Below are 24,196 nucleotides of genomic sequence, written 5' to 3' on the forward strand. Positions count from 1 at the left end.
GGATTCCAGTTATATGCATCGTTTTCAGTTATACAGAATAGTTTTCATTTAGTTGGGTTGAGCTTAGATCAGTGTTGTGGGGTTTCATGTTATCGATGATGAGATTGTGCTGAAGACCATTAATATTGTATCCACATTGGAGACATTGTCCAATGCACCTGGATTCCAATCCTCCACTAGTTTCAGTAGAATTGTTTGACATCCATGCCCTTTTCTAAAGGCAGATAGAAGGCTATGAAAAATATTATCAAGTTGTACTTGATTACATAGAAGCTTTTCAAAAATGTTGGAGGTGCAAGTTAAAATGCCCACTGGTCTGCAGTTGCCCTTATCCATAGGATCAGATTTTTTTCTAAATTAGTGTTACCTGTGTTTCTCTTTTATGTCCAAGCAGCACCATTATCATTTGGGACCAACTAGAGCATGTGATGAATGTGTGTGTAAAGTTTCAAGGCAATACTTTTAGTAATTTAGGAGGAGTAATGATAAGAAACTTGTGCTAATGGATGTCAGACTTGTCGTGTGGATGATGCCAACAGACCATTCCATAAGCGCTTCTGGTCTATGACCAATAGAGCTAAAAATACACCATAATTGAGTAAAATTATTCTTCACAAATTAAATGATTTGTTTGCTCAACTGTAGTTGCATCTTTTGTCTCTCTTGAAGGTGTTGTTATGCTGAGTCAGTCAGCTGTTATTTTATCCTGTTGTACCATATGTACTCACTTACAAGTCGAGCCAAACTGCAAACAACAAAGATCTTCATTTGCCATAGCATAATGCACTTACAGATCAGGGTGTGTCACTGTATGCTGTATTGATTATTCCTAACAAACTGCACAGACCCAGATCTGATGTGCACAGTGAGATGGCAGATCTGGGACTGTTCAGTTTGTATTTGGACTGATCTTGTACGCAAGTATAGATGGTAATTCCTAAGAGAATCATTAAAATGTTTCTCTGATTTTTCCAGAAGATTAGCTAATCAATAAAGAGCTAATAGACAGCAGCATTAAATCCTTAGAAGAGAATAAAACATTTATTGAGCTCATCCTTCTGGCTTTTGATGATATGAGGTAGATTGGGTGCAAGTGTTCTTACCTGAACCAACCAGATCACACCTGTTGGTTATGGCTGATGAAATGAGGTAGATTGGGTGCAAGTGTTCTTACCTGAACCAACCAGATCACACCTGTTGGTTATGGCTGATGAAATGAGGTAGATTGGGTGCAAGTGTTCTTACCTGAACCAACCAGATCACACCTGTTGGTTATGGCTGATGAAATGAGGTAGATTGGGTGCAAGTGTTCTTACCTGAACCAACCAGATCACACCTGTTGGTTATGGCTGATGAAATGAGGTAGATTGGGTGCAAGTGTTCTTACCTGAACCAACCAAATCACACCTGTTGGTTTTGACTGATGAAACGAGGTACAGTAGACCAGGCACCTGTATATTTAACATAGAAATACTATGTGACTGGAGTCATTAGAACACCTCGGTTATTACTCTTATATGTAATGTATTTTATGAAGTGGAAGCTGGCACTTTGAAATCCTTGGTTATTATCATTAGACCATAAGAAAGACCAAAATTAAAGAGAATAGGGTAATAATGAAAAACTGAAATTGATTTCCAAGACAATAATTCCTGGTATTCTTGTTCATAGTAATTTACTTTTGTCTGAGCATACAGTGTGTGTGTGTGTGTCTGTGTCTGTGTGTGTGTGTGTATGTGCACATGTGTGCTTGTGTGCATGTGCATGCATGTGTGCATGCATTTTATGAGGACATTAATGAGATTGGACACCAATGTACCAAGTACAAACCTTCAACCGAGGACATCCTCAGTTGGAAAAATGGTAAAATCTTGCTTCTACCAACAATTTTAGCCTAGAATAATATACAATCATGATTTGTAGGAAGGTCCCCATTTACACATTTGGTGATTGTTCGGTGCCCGGTGGAAAACTTATAGAGAGATCTATCAAATTGCTTGATGCAAAAATGTATTATCTCTGTTTAGATCCAAGCATCAAATACCAACTACTTAGCTAAACTATAAGAAGATAGTTTGGTGCATATAACAGTCCCTGGTATTATTTATTAATATTCCATACATGTGAGACAATAGTGTTGGGAAACTCACGGTACATTCATACCATACATGTCCAATACAGGCAAATAAATCTACGACATGTATGAAAGAGGTACATCAAAATGCTATTGGAAATATGCATGAATTCATTGTAGAGTTGTACCAAAATTTCCTAATTATCAAACTCATTTGTAAAGTTAAAACGTCCTGTTTGCGGTGAGATTTTACACATAAAGATATTGAAAAGACATCATTGATATGCAAAATTTATTTTATGATTATTAAATGAGCTATATTTCATCATTTGTCTACTTAGTATTCAAACAGGAGAGAACAGATGTGAATCAAATGAAATATCATGTTAAGGTGGGATCGAATTATCACTAACTAAATATGAAAGTTACATGTACAGAACTTCAGTAAATATCTAGAAAGATAAATATATTATACAGAGGTCAAACATTTATCATCAAGATCATCAGTCCTGAAATGAAACATTTAATTACTGCAATATGCTTTTCATTATCGCGCTCTTAAGACCTGCGACTACACATGCAAGCAATCATAAACTGTTAAATGCATTCAGTGTTCTTTTAAATGTACATACTTGCTTCAATTGGTGATTTGATGACTTTGCTTAACATATCATGAATTATATTTGCATCCATAGTTCTGTTGTAAATGAAGTCTTATTAAAACAACACACAAAATGTAAAAACAAGGTGTCATGAAACGGGTGGATATAGCTCATTTTCCCAAATTTAAAGAGGTTTTTAACAATAGCCAAAATGGTCAGGATGTTCTACTGGATCAACTTGTATTTATAACTTAATAGAACATTTATTTAGAGCTGCATTAGACTGTAATATTCTTACTCATTTAGTCTTTTTTTGGTATGTTTTATACAGAAGGTGACGTGGGAGAAAAAAAACCTGTTTAAAACTTCCAATCAGAGATATGAAACACCTTTATGTGGTACCTTGAATTAGCAAATGTATAAACTTAGTGATTTGGAAGGTGAACCAAGAGAATGTTGTACCATTAAAGTTTATTCTTGTTCATTCATGGTTCCAAAACAATAAAAGAAGATAAAATATTTGTATTAGACAAGTATCCCCATCCCACACTATCTATCTCTCTCTCTCTCTCTCTCTCTCTCTCTCTCTCTCTCTCTCTCTCTCTCTCTCTCTCTCTATATATATATATATATATATATATATATATATATATATATATATATATATATATATGCCAGTCAATTCATGGTTTCAAGGCCCATTTTGCCAGTACAACTGCATCACATTTGCCACCATGGCAACATAAATTGTATCTGCTGAATCCCTTCATGTTTATTCCTTTGTATAATTTATCAGTCTCCTACCGTAAATACCGCCACTGCAGTCACACCACCAATGTACACCATTAGGTTTTGATAGGGACTATATTACTCTAGGGACACTCATACGGTTTTGGCCTGAATTCACCAAAAATCAAGCATGGCATCAAGGAAACTCACTAACACTTCACTGTGTGACGTTTGCTCCTACTAATTGGCTAATTATTTTGGGCTAAGGAATATTTCCATTGCACCGAGTTCCAGTAATCAAACAAGTAATCACAAAAATCTAAGAATTCCTTAAAACGGAGCGCTATAACCAAATGAGCATGCCCCAAATTTATTACAGTATGATCTCCAAAGTGGTGGATTATTCCAAAGCGTGTTATATCGTACTAAATTCTGATTGCAGGACAATCAGTCAATCAAATTTAAATTCATCAGTCAGTCAATAACAACAAAATATATATTCAAATAATGTAATTGCCCAAAAGAACAGTTGTAGATAAAACCCTTATGGAGGTTACAATTACTTAATACTAGTATGTGATTTGGATTTGATTTTAATGTAGCTTTAACAATCTTTCAGTCATATCGCTACGATGTCTGGAGTGTGGCAGTTTATAGTGATATCTATCACTGGGGCATCACGCCGCAGACATTTAGCATGATGTCTCACCCAGTCACATTATTCTGACACCAGACCGACTAGTCCTAACACTAACCTCTTAATACTGAGCACCTAACAAGGCAGCTGTTAATACCATTTTCATGTCTTTGTTATGACTCGGCCTGGGTTCGAATCCGCAACCTCCTGCATCCAAGGCAGACACTCTAACCATTAGGACACCCGAGTGATCATATTGATTGTTAAGACTGGACTAGATGTAGAAACATGCTCTCATTGGTCAAAATATACCAATGTCCACGGTCTCCCTGATTTTGTCAAATAGCGTGCATCCTTAGTTTATATTGATAGTCTTCATGGTCCATGACATACCAATGTTCACAGTCTTTGATTTTCTTAGTAATGTGAGGCCCTTCTTTGTATTAACCATTTAGACTAGATGTGTAAATGTGTTCTCTTTGTCCAAGATTTATGAATGTCCTCATTCTTCATGTTTTCTCATTAATTGTTTGCATCTTTATTTTGTATTGATATTTTTTCTGTCTGTGTAAACATGTCATTTTTGTCCATTATGTCTGCAGTCTCTATTTTCTCAACAATTATGTGTATCCTTTGTATTGATATTTGATTATATATATTTAAAGATATCTGCTTCGACTATGATACACCATAGTCAATAGTCTTCATGATTTTTGAAAATCATTGTTTTCTTTCATTAAAGAATAGTACAGAGGTTCAGTGTAAAAACGTTTGTTTAATTCTTAGGTCAAAGTTAACAAAAAATCTTCATACATATTAACTATTGTGAAACAAATCAAATTCATTCATAATACCAACAAGGAAAATAAGTTTCCGATTTCATGAATTATGTGATGGTTTAAGATTTAGTAGAATAGGTTCATGTCATATATAAATTGTTCTTGATATTATCAATTTATGCATACTTACAGTATAGCAATAGATGTTTTGATACATGAGCATGTTTACAATCCCAGTACTGTGCTTCCATCTGAACATATCTATGAACAGTATGGAATCACCAGCCAACCACATTGTTGTATGAAGTAACAATTAAAGACTGATGCCTTAATTAGAGCCAGGATAATTATAATGTGATTGGCCTTTTATTCTGGTAACGGTTAGAGATATTTCTGAGATGAAAAAAAAAGTACCGCAATTATGTCTGAGTGCACCAACCCTCTTAGTCTGAACAGTTCATGTACAGTTTAATAATGTTTCTCTTCATTTTCGTTTCGCAAGATAATGGGAGTCACAGCTGGCCATGATGTCACACTGTCTACAGTTTCCATGTTGTGGTCAATAGTTATGTGTGTTCTTAGTTTGCATGGATTATACAGAATATTTGTGTAAACATGTGCATCCTCGCTTGCATTGCATCATATTCCTTAGAACAGATAATACAGTCCCCTCCTTGATACATCACCATCTGCTATTAATTTACTGCCTCAAGCTATTTCTCTTAGCTCTAAGATCACCAGAACAACTGTCCTCGGTACGTGGCTCTGTACTCTAGTCCTCGATATCCACCAGATACAAGAGAGAGAGAGAGTGTGTGTGTGTGTGTGTGTGTGTGTGTGTGTGTGTGTGTGTGTGTGTGTGTGTGCGTGCATGTGTGCGTGTGTGCACGTGTGAGATTTGGATTATTAACATAGCCTTAAAAAAATTTCAGTCATATTACTACACTGTCTGCAGTGTGGCAGCTTATGGTGATGGCGAGCACTGGGGTATTATGCCGCAGACATGTAGCATGATGTCCCACCCAGTCACATTATCCTGACACCAGGCCCACCAGTCCAAACACTAACCTCTTAATGCTGAGCATCAAGCACTTAAAAACCGGAGTAACTTTTATATTAACAATTTCTATAGAAGTTACTTTGGATTGGCTGTTTGGAGCAATTGAGTGAAATATGGACATCAAGTTGGTTTTTGGGGGCTTATTGGACTCCTGATATTTGCTTGCTTGTCCCCTTGTACTCCAAATCTCAATATTGACCCAAGATTTGCAGTTGTATATCCATGTGAAGTTTAGTAAGGTCGGCATTACATTCAAGAAAAGGGAACTCTGGACCAAAGTTATAGTCCTGGAAGTGATTATTTTTTTCAAAATTTAAAAACCATCCAGCCTTTATTTGAAAGGTTAATGATTGCCATCTCAAAAGCTCTAACCAACCATATATGCTGAGACAGACTTGGAGGTGGCCACAGATAACACAGGCCTGCTAGTTTAACATAGCCAAAAGTTTGGGAGGTGTCCACGAATAAAAATCATTGCTCTGGTTTTTCTTCAGAACAAATTAAACTTTTACTCTCACTTCTTTACAAAGCAAAGGACCATTTCATAATTTAGTGAAAACCAAAAGCTTTGTATGCAAAATATTTAAAAGAGGGTTCAGCCCAACCTTACCAGATCGCTGTTCATGTGTTGCAAATGACACCGCTGTAATTGTTATATTAAATATTATTTTTATATTATTACCTGTTTATGCATTATTTTATGGCATTTTATATAATAAATGCCATGTCACAAATTATTTTAAATTTACATTTTGTATTGTTAGTTTTAAAAAATTAAAAAAATATAATGATCAATTATGCTTTTCCCCTGAAGCACATTCAGAATTAATTATCATCAGTAATCCAAGTATCTGGATCCTCCAGTTCATTGCACACTGACTTTAGAAATTGAGCAGTTGTAAAACAGGATGTTTAAAACAACAGCAGGAAGCAAGTGAATTCCAGATTTTATATGCTGTGACCAGATTGCATATCATTTTGTTGACAGGGAACAGCATTAAATATCATGCTCATTAAGACACTTGCTATTCCTGCCAATATATTTTAGCACCTGCTGGATATGGATTACAAAAACATGATTCAGTAATGGCTACCCTTGAGTGCTGTTTGCTAATCATGGTCGGTTAAAAATTTACAGGTAGTTAAATAAAATGAAAATTATTTAAGTACATTTATAGAGGGTGCATGTATTTTGTTTAACATCATGTTTGAATAATTCCGACAAGGTCTTTTCTCAAAGGAATACAATTAAATCATGCAATCAAGGTTCTCTTTCAAAGTGGGTCCCTGAATGGCTGAGTGGTCTAAAGCGCTCACTGTTATGGATCATTGCCATCTCACCTCTATCTGCATGGGTTCGAGTCTCAGGCTCAGCCCATGTGGGTATGTGAAAAAACTTGCCAGTAGCTTCTCATGGGTCATTGGGTCTTTCCAGGGTTTCCCAGGTTCTTCCTTCACCATTTATGCTGGCCGCCATGTATAGCCTATCTTGTGCTGAAAAATGGCATTAAACCCTACAACAACAACAACAACAACAACAACAATAACTCTTTCAAACCAGAAACAGGGATAATACTTTTGTAAGCCTAATCTTGCAGTGTGGTGCTCCAATCTTTTCTTTTCACTCCACATGTTCAATACATGTTCAGATTTGCTGTTACAAGCTTCATGTGTTAGATTTGTTGTTGTTGTGGGGTTTGACGCCATTTCTCAGCACATGATAGGCTATGCATGGCGGCCAGTATTAATGGTGTAGGAAGAACCCATGTGTTAGATACTCTGGTGAATGATATATGACCCACCTGGAGCTCTTGTTTTACAAATGTTGCAGAATGATGATATTTAATTGTATCAGAATGACTTGCATCTTCATTGTTTTTCATTTATCTAACTTAAGTAGTGCAAGACTATTTGTAAACATTTTTTAATCTCATTGTTACTTGAATTGCCCAGTTGTCCCAACCAGACAGGTAGTAAAAATTCAATGATACTTTTCTCCCATCAAAGCCATGAAAGATCATTATGGCCATCATTTTGTAACCTACTTGTTAGCATTGCATGAACGTGAATAAATGTCAAATTATAACAGTTGTATCCCATTCAGACATGGTTAAGGGACCTTCTTCCTGATCCTTATTGTTTCAGTCAAAGGTTTACATCCATGGGATAGAATTTATACATCTACTGGTCATAGACTGGAAAATTTTATGTGATGGCTTGTTGTCTGGCCATTAGCACAAGTTTATTATCACTGCTCATATTAAGCTAATTGGAGGATTGGCATGAAACCTTTCACAAAGCAAACTCATCCAGAGACCTAATTGGCCCTAAATGAAAATATGTTGTGTGGCCATCTTAAAAATCTTGTTATTGCTACTCATCCAATATGTATTCTGGTATGGACATGGGGTTTCACTTAAAGGTTTCTTGTGATGTCTGGTTGGTCCTAAATGAAAATATTGCCTGTCTGATATTCAGTATTGCATACATGGCCGCCACCTTGATAATCTTATCACATTTCCTTATGATTGGGTAGATGTATTGCTATTCCTCCTGAATGGAAAGTCATATAACTATGGGTTTTTCACTTATGATGTTGGTTTCCCTGAGTGGCCGAGTGGTCTAAAGCGCTCTCCGTTAAGGATCACTGCCATCTCATCTATGTCTGCGTGGGTTTGAGTCTTGTATTCAGCTAATGTGGGTATGTGAGAAAGCTTGCCAGTAGCTTCTCATGGGTCGGTGGTTCTTTCCAGGGTTTTCCCGGGTTCTTCCTTCACCATTAATACTGGCCACCATGTATAGCCTATCATGGGCTGAAAAATGGCGTTAAACTCTACAACAACAACAAAAAAAAACTTATGATGTCTAACTCAGCTTAAATGAACATGGTACTGATATGATATTGTTGTTATTGCTGCTTGTCCTGAATGAAAAGTTGTATCAATATGAGGGTTTCACTTGTATGTTGACTTTTGTCTTGATTGTTTTAGATGAAAATGTGACAATTTTACATCCAGTATGGCCACAACAGCAGCAGTGTTGAAAATTTTGTTGTCACTACTCCTAGATGGAAAGTCATATTGACATTGGGTTTTCACAAGAAGACTTCATATTATGTCTGGTTGGTCCTAATTGAAAAAGGGACCAATCTGTCATCCTGTATGGCCACCAAGGCAGCCATCTTGATCATCTTGTTATTGCTTCTCTTCCAAAATGGATAGTAATATTGACATGGGATTTTCACCAGAAGTCTTCTTATGGGGTCAGGTTGGCCTGATTAAAAATGATGGCCTGGTATCCAGTATGGCTACCATGGCAGCCATCTTGAAAATCTTGTTATTGTTGCTTCTTCAGAATTGATGGTCTTATTGACATAGGATGTTCAGCAAAAGACTTCTTATCATATCAACTTCATCTTAAATGAAAATGCTGCTATCTTTCCTCTGTTATGGCTGACATAGTGACTAATTTAAATGTTATTGCTTTAGAATATCAGAGACAATTTCAACACTAAGTAGTTAAAAGAAGAAATGGTCTTGAATTCATGGAAATTCTTTTCAGTCAGTTGAACATTAGTTCTTTAAGGGTCTATTTGCCTTCCTAACAACCATCCATAGCAATGCTGTGAAATGTCTTTTATCTTTAATTGCCTATCTCGTGATGGCTGCCAATAGCCTTGTGATTAATTTTAGCCAGGTGAATGATCCAAGCACCTCTTTAGACTCTTGTTGCTTTTGTCATCATCATCATCATCATCATCATCATCATCATCATCATTATCATCATCATCATCATCTTATTATTATTATTTATTATTATTATTATTATTAATATTATTATTATTATTATTATTACAGATGTTGGGAGGGAAGTAGTTGATGCCAGCAATGGAATTGAAATTCTCTTGAATTTGCTGAAATCCAATGTCAAGAATACAAAGACAGATGCTGATAAACTAAGAACAATTGCCTGTGGTTTTCTGCTCAATTTAACAAACACACATGGTAGGTAGCTCAAACCACTCCATTGTAAGAACAATTACCTTTGCTTTCATACAGGTGGTTTCTATGTATGACTGCACTAATTGAGCCATTCATCTGTTATTGCTTCCTATTTTAGGTTCAGAGAAAATCATGTTTCTTTCGTGTCCCAATACAACAGTGGTAGGTATATATAGCATTGCTGTCCATCCATCTAATCTGTCTGTATGTCCATCACACCTGGTTTAGGTTTTCATTTAGGTCATATCACGGGCATTTAGGTTTTGTGAACATACTTTTAGTTTTCTGTGCTGACCAGCTAAGAATGTTACTTCTGTCACTGGAAATCAGCATCAAAGTCTAAAGAGAAAATAATATTTTTACTGAATTCAGAGTTTAGGCTTCTATTTGGATTGCAAAAAAGCAAACAGGTGTGATTCTGCCCATTCCAGAAAGGTCAATATAAAACTGAAATTGTATTTATGGCCTGTATTATATGAGATCCTTAGACTGTAAACATTATATATTTTCATGAGATGGTGTAATTCATCGAATAATAGAGGTGCTACAGAATGGTTTCTACACAATCTTTCCCCATTGCTGAATCTTTTCATTTAATTCTGGCACACTGTATGTGACATCCTTGATGTCAAAAAAGCAGTCATTTACTGCAATCTGTTTGAACCAGCAACTTTTAACACATTATCTTTTATACTTATGTATATAGTTTCAATGGACTGAGCTAAGTATTTGTACATCTTATATCAGTGATATAAGGAGCATGAACAAGTCATCCATAATTTTTCTGATCAGTGATATGACTACGAGTGAAGAAAAGTTGCAAAGACTGCGGTTTTTATAACGTCACTAATATTTTATGTAGCGCATACTTGCTTGAAATGTTGAACGAGAACTTTATTAGTAAAGGGACCATAAATTACACAAGTATCTTAATTGTCATAGATAACAATTAATGTTATTTTAACCAGTTTGATATAATTAAAATGAATAAGTTGGTCATGCCATTTAGTACCTTTCAATGAATTCGCAACTACTATTTAAAGATGTATCATTCTTTGTGAGAAGTAATTTTTGGTTGTAAAAAGTGGTTCTTGTTTTGAGAAAGATAAAAATTTTGAGACAGACTTTGTTTTCTTCTCAGCGACAGCGACAAGTAAGATATGGATAAACTTTTTTTCTTTTTCTTTAAAAGAGCAATTTATACATAATGGGTTTTTAGAAAGGCATTCTGGAGATTAAGTTTCCTTGACATATATGTTTCCTGAAAAATTCTTCAGGAATTTTGATCTAATTCATTCAATTTATGATTTTTTTCAGTCATCTTTTAAATTAATGTCAATTTAAATAAGGAATGTATAAATGAACCAATGAATGTAGGAGTAGGGTGAGAGGGTAAGTATAAAAATGAATGTATGAATGAACTAATGAAGCAATAAATGTGCAAGAAAGGAGACATATATTAGAATTAGGAAATATATGAATGAACAAAGAATTGAGAATAGACAATGAATAAAACATTCAGTGTTTTCATTAAATGAAGCAATAAAGCAATTATCTTCTTTGCATCTATCTACTGGGTAAACTTTCAACATAGCTGATAAGCCGCAAATATTCTTTAACTAGAGGAGATAAGACAATTAAAGTTTTAATTATATGTAATCTGCCCCATCTGGTGTTTTTATCCTTGTGCCTTTTTTGTACTCATTGCAATTTAAAATAGTTAAAAAATGTAATGAGTGTGGATATGAACTAAATAAAATTAGTTTATTGATATTAAACTGACAAGAATAAGCTGTTTTTAAGTAATTTAGATAAGCTTTAGCTTACCACTCTCCCCATGTATATATTATTATTTCCCCTACACCACATGGTTTGTATCTAGGTGTGCGAGCACATGATATCTTTATCACAAAATATGTGAACCTTGGTCCAAATTAAGGAAAAAAAATATTAGCTACAACAGTTTACTATATTCTAAGACTTATTGGGGGAAGTCAAATAAGACTTCGTCATCTGACTTTATTGGAAATGCATGTTAGGTGTTACGACTTCACTGGAAATGCATGTTAGGTGTTACGACTTTACTGGAAATGCATGTTAGGTGTTACGACTTCACTGGAAATGCATGTTAGGTGTTACGACTTCACTGGAAATGCATGTTAAATAGGTGCTGTGTATTTTTGAGATTGCAGGTAAGCTCATCATCAGTTATTAATCAATTTTTGTAAATAGTAGAAGGAAATAGAATACTGCTGTTTAGTGAAATTCTATAGTATTGTTTTATCAAAGAAAAATGAGTTTTATTGTTAATCAGTGTGTGTGAGCGAAAACCATTTAATCTTACTAATACAAAAGTAGCAACAACTCCAGAACCAAAGATGACACATTTTTTTCTGGTACATTTGATAATTGGGTTTATCACATGGTTGGTACACTTTGCCTGTAGTGTGTGCAGTTTAATATTTTTGATATTTTAACATGTGAACATATCACTTTATGTGATTCTTATTGGTCCAAATAAGCCCATGAAATTATTGTGCAGTATTCCTTCACTAACTGACTGTGATCGTGAGAAAACTTTTTAAACCCTGCATTCTGGAATGTTTTGTTTTCAGTATACATTTTGGCAACCATTTTTCAGTTCGACTCTTGAAAGGAAATTGAGGAAATATTATCTTGGCTGTCTGAATATGGGCTATTTACCCCCTAAAGGGTTTGATATGTCATGTATAACAATATCATTGTAAGAACAATGGCATAAAACTCGCAAGGCAAGAACAACAAGAATTAAAACTAAGGGTATTGCTCATTTGATAGCAGGTGTGTGAGGTGAGGGTGGAGGGGGAGCAGTAAATTCTTAACATAGAATCCACCCTATATATAAGCATGGTTTAAATGTTAACTTTCAGAGATAAACAAACTCTGTTCACAGAATAATGTGGACATAAACCGGTCTCCCAACTGACAGAACTTTATCTAACCATGTAATATTTATGTAGTAAATATGTGATGCAAATCCGACCCAAAAAGAAATTTGTTTACGTTTTCTGTACAATCTACTGTTCCAAATCAAATGCTGCGAATATCCGGTCACAAATACATTAGGGTAAATATGGGAATTTCTGCAACCAGTAATCCTATTTTGCATGAAAATTGCAACAATGTAATGTTTAGTTGTGAAAGTGACATTTTATGGTAAACATGTACTCTAGGCCTACTGTATACTGTATCAAACAATGTCACAAAACATGCATTGATCATTCAGTTTTGAAAAATGATTTTGTCATTATAAAATGTTCTTTTTATTCAGATGGTCACTTGTTCTTCGATTTATAGTTTGTAAAAGAGTACAATCTACTTTTACTAGTTAAACTTTGTTTGGGACTATATTTTATGCACAATAAATGATAGGTGCACACTCTGTCAGAATGAAAGAAGTTATTCATTCTTCTTTCTGTCTAAATAATTTCCACTGATATAAAAACTATGTGAAAAAAAGAATCTCAAATGGGCATAAAATTCTTAAGGTTTGCAAAAGCTGGACTTTCTTAACTCGTTTCATAAATTCAATATTAAATCATTACCCATTTGAGATCCTCTGTATATTGTTTTCTCATTTGTCACAAATTTTGATATCACCTTTGAATTTTTTAAATTCAGTTTCATGAATATATACCTAATACTTAATTTTCAGGTGAAAATGGCGAGCAAGAGTGAAAACAAAAATGTATACATGTTCAGAATTAGTGACGAACATGGGATAATGCTATGAACATTGATTACTATTAGGATGGGCTGTTCCAGAACAGGATATTAATATTCACCAAGTGCCATCATATGGTTTGTGAGCAAGTGATTGAATTTCAGCTCACCTGGCTCAGTATCCCTTCCACCAGTTTTTACAAATCCCCATATCTTGATAACTGTAGAGGGACAGATGTTTGTAAATGTCCTACTGACAAATCAGCCAAAACATAACACTGATTGTAAGGTCAAGTGAGCTTATGGTATGGTCCTTAATTTATTGTGTATTGTCCTTGTCTTGCATCCATCATCTATTCCTAGTTGTTATTTGTAGCTTATTCTTAAAAACCAATTGACAAGTTTTAACATGATCTTACAGGGAGCATTCTAGTGTCTAGGACTTTCAAATTTGTTCAGTGGATGCTGATACATCATTCAAGATGGCTGCTGTTACTGAAAATAGACCTTTAAACAACTTCTTAGAATTTGACCAAACACAACAGAAAGCATGCCAGCATGAAGGGCTTTCAAATATGTATGTATATATATACACACACACACACACACACTGGTAATGCCAAACTGCCATCAGATATGGCTGCCATCACTAAAAATTATTTTTTTTGAAAACCTCTTCTGAAAAGATGCTCCTTAGAATTTAACCTGATTGACAAAATGTGTCCTCTGTAGACCTAAACTTTTGAGATTTAAGCAAATGATGCTGATCCTCGATCAAATATGGCAGTCAGTACTGAAAATAGAAAATCATTTACAGACCTTTATCTCAAACAACTGCTCAACAGAATTTAGCAAATTTTGACAGAAAGCATTTTGGTATAGAGGTTTTTCAGTATTTTGCAAATGGTGATGCAGATGTGCTATCAGATATGGATGAAGATATAAAAACTATGGAGACCTTGATACAGTTGTTTCATCACATGTAGTAACATTTAATTAACAGTGTTGTAAGAAATTTCAATAGTAGGCATTCTATTAACCGAAATATTTGGGCTAACTGCTTTTGTGTTTGGTTGCATGGTGATTGATTGCAAGCTCACTTCCTCCTTTTGTTATTATATAATTTTATTTGAGCATTGTTCATTTTTGGGAAAGTTGAGTCATACTGGTCATTGTGGACATCCATGGTTTACTATGGGAAAGTTCAAGTCATACTGGTCATTGTGGACGTCCATGGTTTACTATTGGAAAGTTCAAGTCATACTGGTCATTGTGGACGTCCATGGTTTACTATGGGAAAGTTCAAGTCATACTGGTCATTGTGGACGTCCATGGTTTACTTTGGGAAAGTTCAAGTCATACTGGTCATTGTGGACGTCCATGGTTTACTGTGGAAAAGTTCAAGTCATACTGGTCATTGTGGACGTCCATGGTTTACTGTGGAAAAGTTCAAGTCATACTGGTCATTGTGGACGTCCATGGTTTACTATGGGAAAGTTCAAGTCATACTGGTCATTGTGGACATCCATGGTTTACTATGGGAAAGTTCAAGTCATACTGGTCATTGTGGACATCCATGGTTTACTATGGGAAAGTTCAAGTCATACTGGTCATTGTGGACATCCATGGTTTACCATGGGAAAGTTCAAGTCATACTGGTCATCGTGGACATCCATGGTTTACAATGGGAAAGTTCAAGTCATACTGGTCATCGTGGACATCCATGGTTTACAATGGGAAAGTTCAAGTCATACTGGTCATTGTGGACATCCATGGTTTACAATGGGAAAATTCAAGTCATACTGGTCATTGGGGACGTCTATGGTTTACTATGGGAAAGTTCAAGTCATACTGGTCATCATGGACGTCCATGGTTTACTGTGGGAAAGTTCAAGTCATGCTGGTCATCGTGGACGTCCATGGTTTACTATGGGAAAGTTCAAGTCATACTGGTCATCGTGGACGTCCATGGTTTACTATGGGAATGTTCAAGTCATACTGGTCATCGTGGACGTCCATGTTTACTATGGGAAAGTTCAAGTCATACTGGTCATCGTGGACGTCCATGTTTACTATGGGAAAGTTCAAGTCATACTGGTCATCGTGGACGTCCATGGTTTACTATGGGAAAGTTCAAGTCATACTGGTCATCGTGGACGTCCATGGTTTACTATGGGAAAGTTCAAGTCATACTGGTCATCGTGGACGTCCATGGTTTACTATGGGAAAGTTCAAGTCATACTGGTCATCGTGGACGTCCATGGTTTACTATGGGAAAGTTCAAGTCATACTGGTCATCGTGGACGTCCATGTTTACTATGGGAAAGTTCAGGTCATACTGGTCATTGTGGACGTCCATGGTTTACTATGGGAAAGTTCAAGTCATACTGGTCATTGTGGACGTCCATGGTTACTGTGGGAAAGTTCAAGTCATACTGGTCATTGTGGACGTCCATGGTTTACTGTGGGAAAGTTCAAGTCATACTGGTCATTGTGGACACCCATGGTTTACGATGGGAAAGTTCAGGTCATACTGGTCATTGTGGACGTCCATGGTTTACTATGGGAAAGTTCAAGTCATACTGGTCATTGTGGATGTCCATGGTTTACTATGGGAAAGTTCAAGTCATACTGGTCATTGTGGACATCCACGGTTTACTATTTCAGCTATAAGTGTCTATTTTGAGATTCTGATTATGTATATCTCTATGTGGCAAGTTTTCACTTAATTTTGCTCTTCATTATTCCTTGGAAGATCGTGATATAAATGGCCTGATAAATACATGCAAAAAAATCAATTTCAAAGAAAGTGGACCTTTTCTAGTGTAGGGAAAGATAATGACTGTTTGGATGTGGAGTCTAGGCAATCAAGAAGGTAATCCATTGTGAACTAGATTAAATGAATGTCATGCTATTATGTCACAGGGAAAGTGCCATGTATTGTTTTAAAAAATTGACTCTAGCACTGGTAGTGATTATACCCAGTGTCCACTTTTCTTGACCCATTTTAGTGCCAGTCTGTTATTGTAAAAGTCCATTGTGATCAATAATTTTTGTCTGTAAGTTTTGTGTTTACTAAGGTGCAAAAACTTGAACAAACAGGAAAGAATAGAATTTGGTGTAAATGTGTTTTAGTTATTAATGTTTAGAACAACACACAGTTAATATTTCAATTAAGATCAGTAATGGCATCTCCATGACAATGTTGGTGTATACTTTAGTTGCATATTTGACATCAATTATCTTTCATTTAATACAATATGTAGGAAGGAATTGATTTTAGTTATTTAAATCAACACATTTATTCAACAGTCCAGTTACATAGAGCACAGAAACTGAGCTCACAATTTAAATTACAAAATAATTATAAATAATATCTCAATATCTTGAATCTGGCATGTATATTGAAACTAAAGCAAATGTTTTTGATTTTAACTCTGGGCAAAGAAAAAAGATAAAATGATAAAAATTAAGCATTGGTAAAATTGTTGTACTTGGAAGTTGAATGACTTCATTGCTGGGTTATCTTAACTTTGGTAGCTATTTGTGTTGTAAACATTAAAAAAGATTAGACTTCAAATCATCAAATTTACATTTTTGGTTTTATTTTGCAGTTTGAACTCTTATTATAAATCTTTGTGCATGTTTTCATGATGAATCTTTATATGGAAAAAAAACCATTCAAAATATTTTTCTTAATAACCTACTGTATGTACTCTCTAATAAGTTGAGTCAAACTGCAAACAACAAAGATCTTGATATGCTGTAGCATAATGCGCCTGCTGATCAGGGTCTGTGTTGTTTGTTCTACTGCTTACTCCTAACAAACTACACAGTCCTGGATCTGCAAGATCTGGGTCTATGCAGTTTTCAGATGAACTCATCTTATAAATGAGTACATATGGTACATGAGTAGTTCATATAACAAAACACCTTGGGGAAAGAAACAACGCTTGGATAAACAAGAGCTTAATTAAACGAGTTAATAGGTACACTGATTCTGCACATTTCTGCAAACTGAGAGCCGTAGTATTCTAGTGTTTAGTATGTTCCTGCCTTCGGATGAGCCCAAGTTGACTGCTGTGTTACGTCTCGGAGCAGAGCACTAATCTGCTTGCTTTGGCATGATATAAACTTGTGTTGATGCCCAGTAAAAAACAAAAAAGACAGAGGAATGGTGTGCAGTTTGCTCTCATGCCCCACAAAATATGTTTCTTGTTGTACTGGTTTTAAAATTAGGGTAGGTAGGTAGTTTTAAAAAAATATTATATATATTATAATGATTAGTATATGTAATGTACTAAGTGCTTCCAGTACTGGGCAAAACCAGCTGAATTAAATGCATAAATCAATTCAGGACTTTTTTCAAAATTATTTTTTTCACATTTTTGGGGGGAGGCAGGTTGTTTACCCAGGGGAAAAAGTACTAGGGTTGGCAGCCAGAAAGGGGGACAAGTTGGCCAACCAGAAACACATTTTTTTTGTTGCCTCATAAATATACACCTGCCAACCTTGCATCCTGCCCTTACCCCATAATGGAGATGAATCTGTTAAAAAAAAATGTACAACTCTTCTAAAAATAGTGTGCATAAATGATTTGTCAACATGCATATCTTTAGTAAGGACCAAAATGTGTGTTAAGTATAGCTGCATTTATAAAATTCTATTATACATTTTGCTGTAAGTCAAAGGGGCAGTAACTCTTTGAGTACAAAGACTTGTCACTATGTGCCTCCTTGAGTGATGATCATAATGTTCCAGATTTCATAGGAATCCATAAGAAATGCAAAATAGCTGGAACTAGTTACATGTTATAACCTGCATTGAGATACCAAATAGCTGGAACTAGTTACATGTTATACACTGCATTGATATACCAAATAGCTGGAACTAGTTACATGTATAACCTACATTGAAATACAAAATAACTGGAACTAGTTACATGTTATACACTGCATTGAGATACAAAATAGCTGGAACTAGTTACATGTTATACACTGCATTGAGATACCAAATAACTGGAACTAGTTACATGTTATACACTGCATTGAGATACAAAATAAAGATGGCAAAATCTCTAGTAACAGTAGTGTTAGCAAAGCAGTTTGTTGATACATATTCAGGTGATAACCATAATGTTTACCAGATTTCATGACAGTCCATCAAAACTATGTGACTGTTTAGTTGCACTAATATGACTGTTATACATTCCATTTGGCTACTGGTTAAAAAGGCCATACACAAAATGATTTGTCAGTGTGCTTGTTCCAAGGACATGACCATAACATTTTATCAAGTTTCATGATGATCTTTAAATTCCTGGTGGACTAATTATGACAACGAGATTGGGTGACAAACTGCATTAAGCTGCTGGTTAAACGGGTAATAACTCCTACACATAGAGATTTGTTTATATGTATATCTTCAGGATATGACCATAATATGTATTATATTTCATTGCAAGCCATAAAAAGCTGCAGGACTAGTTGCATTAACAAGATTGTCTGGTATTCTGCATGAAGCTACAAGACCAATAGAGCAATAACTGCACACAGAGTGTGCAGGAGTAAAGTGATCTGCAGATACGTTCATTATCAGATCATGACGGGTATTTACTAAGTTTCATGGCAGTCTGTCAAAAACTGCAGGACACTAACATGATTGTGTCATACATTACTACAAGAAAAAAGGTCAATAACCCACCTATACTTATTGAGTTTTATGGCAATAAGTAAAAGATTCTCTATCTGTCTGACAAGGATTACTGTAAAACCCTGCATGTATAAACCCAACCTGTTCACGGCGTAAAAATGTAGTTAATCTGGATTAATCACATTATTTTGTGGTTGTCAAAAAGACTTTGGGTATAGGCTTTTTTTTCTCTCACAGAATAATTCTTTGTGCCAGGTGTATGCACTTCTAAGAATCAAAAGTTATCATTTTTTAAAATTAATTTCCTATCAGAGAATTTTACTAGACATATTGTTGTGAGGAGGATTATAGCCAATTTTTTATTATTATATAGTTCTTGCAACTGCCAAGTTACAAATAGACCAATGCTTTGTTGTTATGGTTACACAAATAAGTGACAAACTATTTACATTGAATCAATTTCTCTTAATTATCAGTAGACATTCTTGGACTGTTTCCAAATGATGTTTTATTTTTTCTTCATTAAGTAGAAGTCACTGACAAAATAGACATGTCTGTTCCAGTTCCAAGATTTGACAGTAGTACAAAGTGTAAGTCAGCATTAGTAAATCAGCTTGACCTTGAATGACATAACAAGGTCAAAAGAGTCTCAAGAGAAAAATCAACAAGCACGTCAAATTTTTGCTCTCTATCTTATTTTTATTTATTGTTTGTTATTTCTTGAAGTGCTCCATTTGTATATGTCCTGTAGTGCTTGTTGTGGCCATTTTTGGAGTAACAGCTGTATACATATCTAGGTACTTCAACTTTATATGAATGCTTGAATGGTTGTAAAACTCAATCTTATTGGTACCTCCAACAATCATTCTTTTGTGGTTTTACAATACATTGAGCAAAGTTTTACAAATGCTAGTTAAAATGACTCAAAATGGCTGACCCCCAACATGAGTCAAATTCAGATGATGATTTTATTCAGCAAAATACTGACTAATGATAGTGATGATGAGAATGATTGTGAAGTTTTGAGTTGGCACAGTCATATTGAAAATATTAATGACTGATTTGAGCCCAGATATGATGTTAAATATGAGTCTGATGTACATGCTGACTGGGCAAAAACAGCATGTCAGTCAATGCCCTATTCAGTTGTATTTCGAAAATTGAATGTAGAAGTGGAGAAAAATAAAGGTCTACAGACTATTTAAGAATGTTCTTTGATGAGGATTTCTTACATTTATTCATAGATCAAACAAATCTTAATGTAGATCAGAGTAAATGTGTCACATTGTTTGACAACAGCTACATGAGAAGACGGAAGTGTGTCACACCTGACAAATTGAAACATTTTTTTTTGCATTGGCTATGGCAATTGGTTTGATGGACAAATCTTGTTTCAGATTTTACATTGCAGCAGAATATGTGAAATCAACCCTATCCTTTAGTATATACCCCCCCCCCAAAAGACAAGTAACATTATATTTCATAATTAATATTCTAAGCAAGGATAGACAGGTGATTGTGTAAGCTCATTAGTGGATATGAGATGAGAGACAAGAATATATATCAAGCAAGACTGCAAAACTATGTGACCATTTATTATGGACTTTTAAGGGAGTGAACTTTCATGAGGAATTCCTGGACTATATGTTTATTAAAGGTTCTACACCAGTGATTTCACAATGGATATAAAGTTGTAACTGACATACATATGGTTGAGCCACTCATGAATAGAGTATTTTGTAGACATATTTAAACTTTTTTATTAAAAAAGAAACAATGATACAGATGAAATACAATGGCAATTTGTAATTTTATAATGTTTTTGCACTTGCAAGTTCAGATATGGCAAAGTTACATACTACAAGTTATAAAGTAACATATTGTAACTTGATGCTTTTAAGTTCTGACTTCAACAGTCATTTTGCATATAGGGTTTGTGTATATGTTATGTACTTCAATTAAAATACAGGAAAACGGTAAAAGCCAACATAAATTTGTATTTCTTTTCTCACATAATTCTCCACTGAAGGCTCTTGTATTACAGAACTATATTTAGCACCTGAAAGGTTAATGCAGGGGTCTCAAACTCAAATCACCACAAGGGCCACATATGGACTAGTATAATGGCCCATGGGCCACATCACTTGTAATCTTTTCATACGTTGAAAGCAGCTCATATGAAAGGTAGCCAGTTGAAATGTTGGAAACATGAAGTAAACGATGTAACAGTCAAATTTGTATCAAAACTGGATGCCTAAGAAGAAAAAAAATTGCATTATTCATTATTTTACAAATTAAGCATGTTGTTGTGATCTGCAGGAAATAACTCGACAGGCTGCATGTGGCCCATGAGGCACATGTTTGAGACTCCTGTGTTAATGCATAGTGGGAATAAATATGCATACAGAAATACACTAAATTTGCTTGAGTTTATTATTGAGAATACAATCTGACATGCTATAGTGACCAGCTACATATAAAGATCAAATGTGAAGCACATAGGTCCCATTTTTTGATAAATAAATACAATTTTGTCTGTACCAGCCATAGATTCATAACAAATGTTTATAGCTGTCCCTTTACTGGTTATCTGCAGGTTTTGCTTTTCATGGGTGATTTTGATTAAAAGTCTGTACTGTACAAATTACATTTAACAGCCTCTTGCTGGTCCCTTGAGTGATCATTCTGTGGATAGGTGGTTGTGTTTTGAAATCAGTACTTGCATAGGAAATCCAGGAAATATTTATGTCTTGAGCACCTGTATATGATTTTCAGCATTTGCCTTGCCAATTACCAGACTCCTGTAGACCCTGTTAGATTATTTCACCTTAGGATAGCTTGTAATGCAGGGGCAACCCGAGGGGAATGAAGAGAAATGTTTATACAGTACAGCTACAAAGAATTCTGTGATGTGGGCCAAACTTGTATCTCAACTTTTCAGTTGTTTTTATGTTGCAGACAAGAGAATGCTTTACAGTGGCTCTGAACAAGTTACTGGACTGATGTCAGATATAGTGGCCACTCAATATAATGGTCTGATGCCCAATATAGAATTCACTCAAATTGATGGTTATTCGAGTGATGCCAAATATAGTGGTCACTTAATATAAAAGTTATTGGAGTGATGCCAAATATAGTGTTCACTTTATATAAAAGTTATTGGAGTAATGCCAAATATAGTGGTAACTTAATATAATGATGTGATGCCAAATAATAGTGGTCACTCAATATAACAATTACTGGAGTGATGTCAGATACAGTGGTCACTGAATATAACAATTATTAGAGTGATGCCGGATGTAGTGGTCACTCAGTATAACAGTTATAGGAGTGATACCAAATGTAGAGGTCACTCAATACAACAGTTATTGGAGTGATGCCAAATCCAGTGGTCACACACTATCACAGTTAAATATTCAGGGGAACTATATACCGGTAGGTGTATCCTGTTATAGGTGAGGTCACTTAATACAATATTGCACCTGGGATACCAGAGAATAGATTAATGTGTCCCTTTGACCCAAAATCTTAGGACACGGCATTTAAAAGGAACCCCAAAAGATACTGCAAGAGATCCTAAATTTTTGAATTTGTTTTAAGCCAAGAAACTTTAATCTCCCACTCATTCTGGTTACTAATGGGAGGAAGGTATTCACAATTTTGAACGTCAGATCTGGACTATATTTGCCTTTTTAATCTTTCTTTTAACTTTAATTGGATTTTTATTTGATTGGTCGGTGATAACATCTTTCCAGTAAGAAATACTTTAGTTTGATTTATATTCATAGTAACATTACAAAATGAGAAATTTTCATCTGTTTTGATGAGTCTGTGATAATATCACCTACTTTGTCATCAGCATTGCATGGCCATTTATTTCTATAACAGCTATTGGAGTGATGCCAAATGTAGAAGTCACTCAATACAACAGTTATTGGAGTGATGCCAAATCCAGTGGTCACACACTATCACAGTTACAATATTCAGAGGAACTATATAAGTGTGTCACTTAATAATTGCATTTGAAGTCTTATCAAGGACTTGGGTAAGTGGGGAGTATCCATAAATTGTACATATCCCACTAGGCAAGTTTTTACCATTGACTAGTTTTGTGCTTTTGCACTATTGAGTTATATTTGATTTTCAAAACAAAGTCCAGATGCCAGTTTTATTTTATAAGTTATCACAGTCCCACTAGACATTAATAACACGAGGAAACCAAAATGTTTGAAAGTATTAGCCCCACATCCCTATAATCATGAACAGCGTTGATTAAAGGTCTGTGAGTTATTAGAACTGACAAGTTTGACAGTAATTTTTTTTTCAGAGGTCCCCATGGTCTGATAATGGGCTTGTACTGTCCTTATAAGAAACATTTTCAAATCTGGAAGAACTCCAATTATTCCCATGTGATTAGAGACATCTGTTTACAGGTGTAGGCAGTTACTTGTATTGTTGTAAGAGGTTTGATTTGGCTTTTGATACAGAAAAAAGGTCTGAGTTATTGGAACTGAGGTCCCCAATGGTCTGATAGTGGGCTTGTACTGTCCTTATGAGAAACATTTTAAAATTCGGAAGAACTACCAGTTTTAACAATTTACTCATGATTTTTTTTCTCCAGTTGGTGATTTCTTTGATAAATTGGTTGATCCATAAACTCAGGTACTTTGTGGTTAGTAAGTACCATTTGTTATATGTCTTTCCATAAATTATATTTTAAAGTTAGAATTAAAATAAGGTAGTGAAACTTCCCTATATTTTTCCCATGTAAACTGACTTCTCTAGAATGGCCACATATTTTGGTCCTGTTATAGCACTAATTCTTTATCTGAATAATTTATAGAGAAGCAAAACAGATTAGTAACTATATACTGTACACATGTGTAATCTTTGTTAAACTTTATTTTAAAAAATGAATACCACCAAAACCAGAATGATTTCAGAAACTAAAATATTTGGT

The 24,196-nt window shown here is 35.0% G+C and overlaps 1 protein-coding gene across 3 annotated transcripts in view; it reads left to right on the forward strand.

The window, feature by feature from the left end:
- LOC149802935 (rap1 GTPase-GDP dissociation stimulator 1-like) overlaps positions 1-24,196 on the forward strand; it is a 203,764-nt gene that overhangs the window by 115,435 nt on the left and 64,133 nt on the right. For all 3 annotated transcript variants that reach the window (XM_089952449.1, XM_089952450.1, XM_089952451.1), the window contains exon 5: positions 9,739-9,885. In XM_089952449.1, coding sequence (XP_089808575.1) covers positions 9,739-9,885 — 147 coding nt within the window. The remainder of the gene's footprint in view (positions 1-9,738; positions 9,886-24,196) is intronic.

The sequence above is a fragment of the Sinohyriopsis cumingii genome, chromosome 3 (assembly GCF_028554795.1).
Source record: "Sinohyriopsis cumingii isolate HCF-2022 chromosome 3, ASM2855479v2, whole genome shotgun sequence".
NCBI lineage: Eukaryota > Metazoa > Mollusca > Bivalvia > Unionida > Unionidae > Sinohyriopsis > Sinohyriopsis cumingii.